The sequence below is a fragment of the Diaphorina citri genome, unplaced genomic scaffold (assembly GCF_000475195.1).
Source record: "Diaphorina citri unplaced genomic scaffold, Diaci psyllid genome assembly version 1.1 scaffold13061, whole genome shotgun sequence".
NCBI lineage: Eukaryota > Metazoa > Arthropoda > Insecta > Hemiptera > Psyllidae > Diaphorina > Diaphorina citri.
The window spans coordinates 1-1393 of NW_007390430.1; the positions used below are offsets into that span (position 1 = coordinate 1).

A 1393-nucleotide genomic window follows, 5' to 3' on the forward strand; every position below is an offset into this window, starting at 1 on the left:
TTGGATAGATACTCACGTAAAAGTTCAAAATTTGTCTTGCGAAATGAAAATATTCTTTGTTTGTTACTAGGTAAAGATATTTTATGATTCGCTTTAATTTTTAATGTGATTAATAGTGGGGGATGATGACCATCAATAGGTAATAAAACATCATATGGATTACCGACAACAACCGAGTCATAGTTAACAAACACTAAATCCAAAGTTCTATCTAAAGAATTCCGGATATGATTGTACTGATTCAGGCCATAACATGCAGTACTATTTATCAGAATGTCAGAGGACGATGAGGGACCCTCACTTAAAAGCCATTTCAAATCATCAGAAAAACTCCAAGTAAGAGAAGGCGCGTTATAATCGCCTGCTAGTAAAATAACAGAGTCTAAATGAGATAGGAGAACCTGATCAAGCAAATCAACATATTTACCATAATGATCCGAACTAGAGCTCGGAGGTATATAAACTGCGTTTAGGATTAGAGGGGTTTTATTAATTTGAATTTTAATGAATAAAGTTTCAACTGAATCATTAACAATATTGATAAGTTGAGATGAAAACCGCTTTCGAACAGCTATCAAAACTCCACCACCCTCAGAATTAGGCTTAATAGTTTCTCGATCACATCGATAAATCGAGAAATCATCGAGACCTAGCTCAGAATCATATATGTAACTCTTGAGCCATGTCTCGGTAAAAACTATGACGTCATAATCAACTAATGGGATAGCGCAGACAAGTTCTTTTAATTTCGTCCTCGTTCCCCTAACATTCTGATAGTAAATTTTAAAGTCTAAATCATTGGTTTTCGATGTTAAGAATATTAAGTTTCCATAATTTGGCCCTGTTCCGGAAAATTTCTTTCATTATTATTCACACGATTTGTTCCTGGTTGAATAGCTGGGATAGGTGATCCAAATACAGAACTAGTGTCAGAGAATGTGCTCAGATTTATCCTTTGAGTCAACCTGTAGTATCCATGAGAGTGATTAAGTGCAGAGAGGTTGAGAATGGTTGGACTGGATCTGAACATGGGAGTCTCCAAGTTATTAGGTATCCGATTCATTACTGAATGAGATGAGTGAATTGGTGTACGAATCATATCAAATGGTTGAGAAGGAGTCATCAATGAAGATTCAATCACAACAGGATCACGTGGATATGAGGTACTAGGGTACGAGTTAACAGCTGGAACAATTGACAGTTGACTAGATTCACGGGATTTTGTACATTGAACGGGATTAGATACACGGGATTTTGTACACAAGACACAAGATTTTGAACAGGAGATGATGTTTTTTATCTTGTTACATATTTTATCTTTACCAAATCTATTCAGATGTAAATTATCTCGAGAATAATCTTTATACTTTAGTATTTTGTTGGTATCAATGTA

At 35.1% G+C, this 1393-nt stretch overlaps 1 protein-coding gene across 1 annotated transcript; it reads right to left on the reverse strand.

Moving 5' to 3' along the window:
* Positions 1-5: 5 nt before the first annotated feature.
* On the reverse strand, positions 6-1185 carry LOC113473035 (the record flags this gene model as incomplete). Its single annotated transcript, XM_026832801.1, has 2 exons — positions 6-857; positions 920-1185. Coding segments are annotated over 2 exons (1118 nt in total), but the record flags the coding sequence as incomplete, so codon positions are not given.
* Positions 1186-1393: the final 208 nt, after the last annotated feature.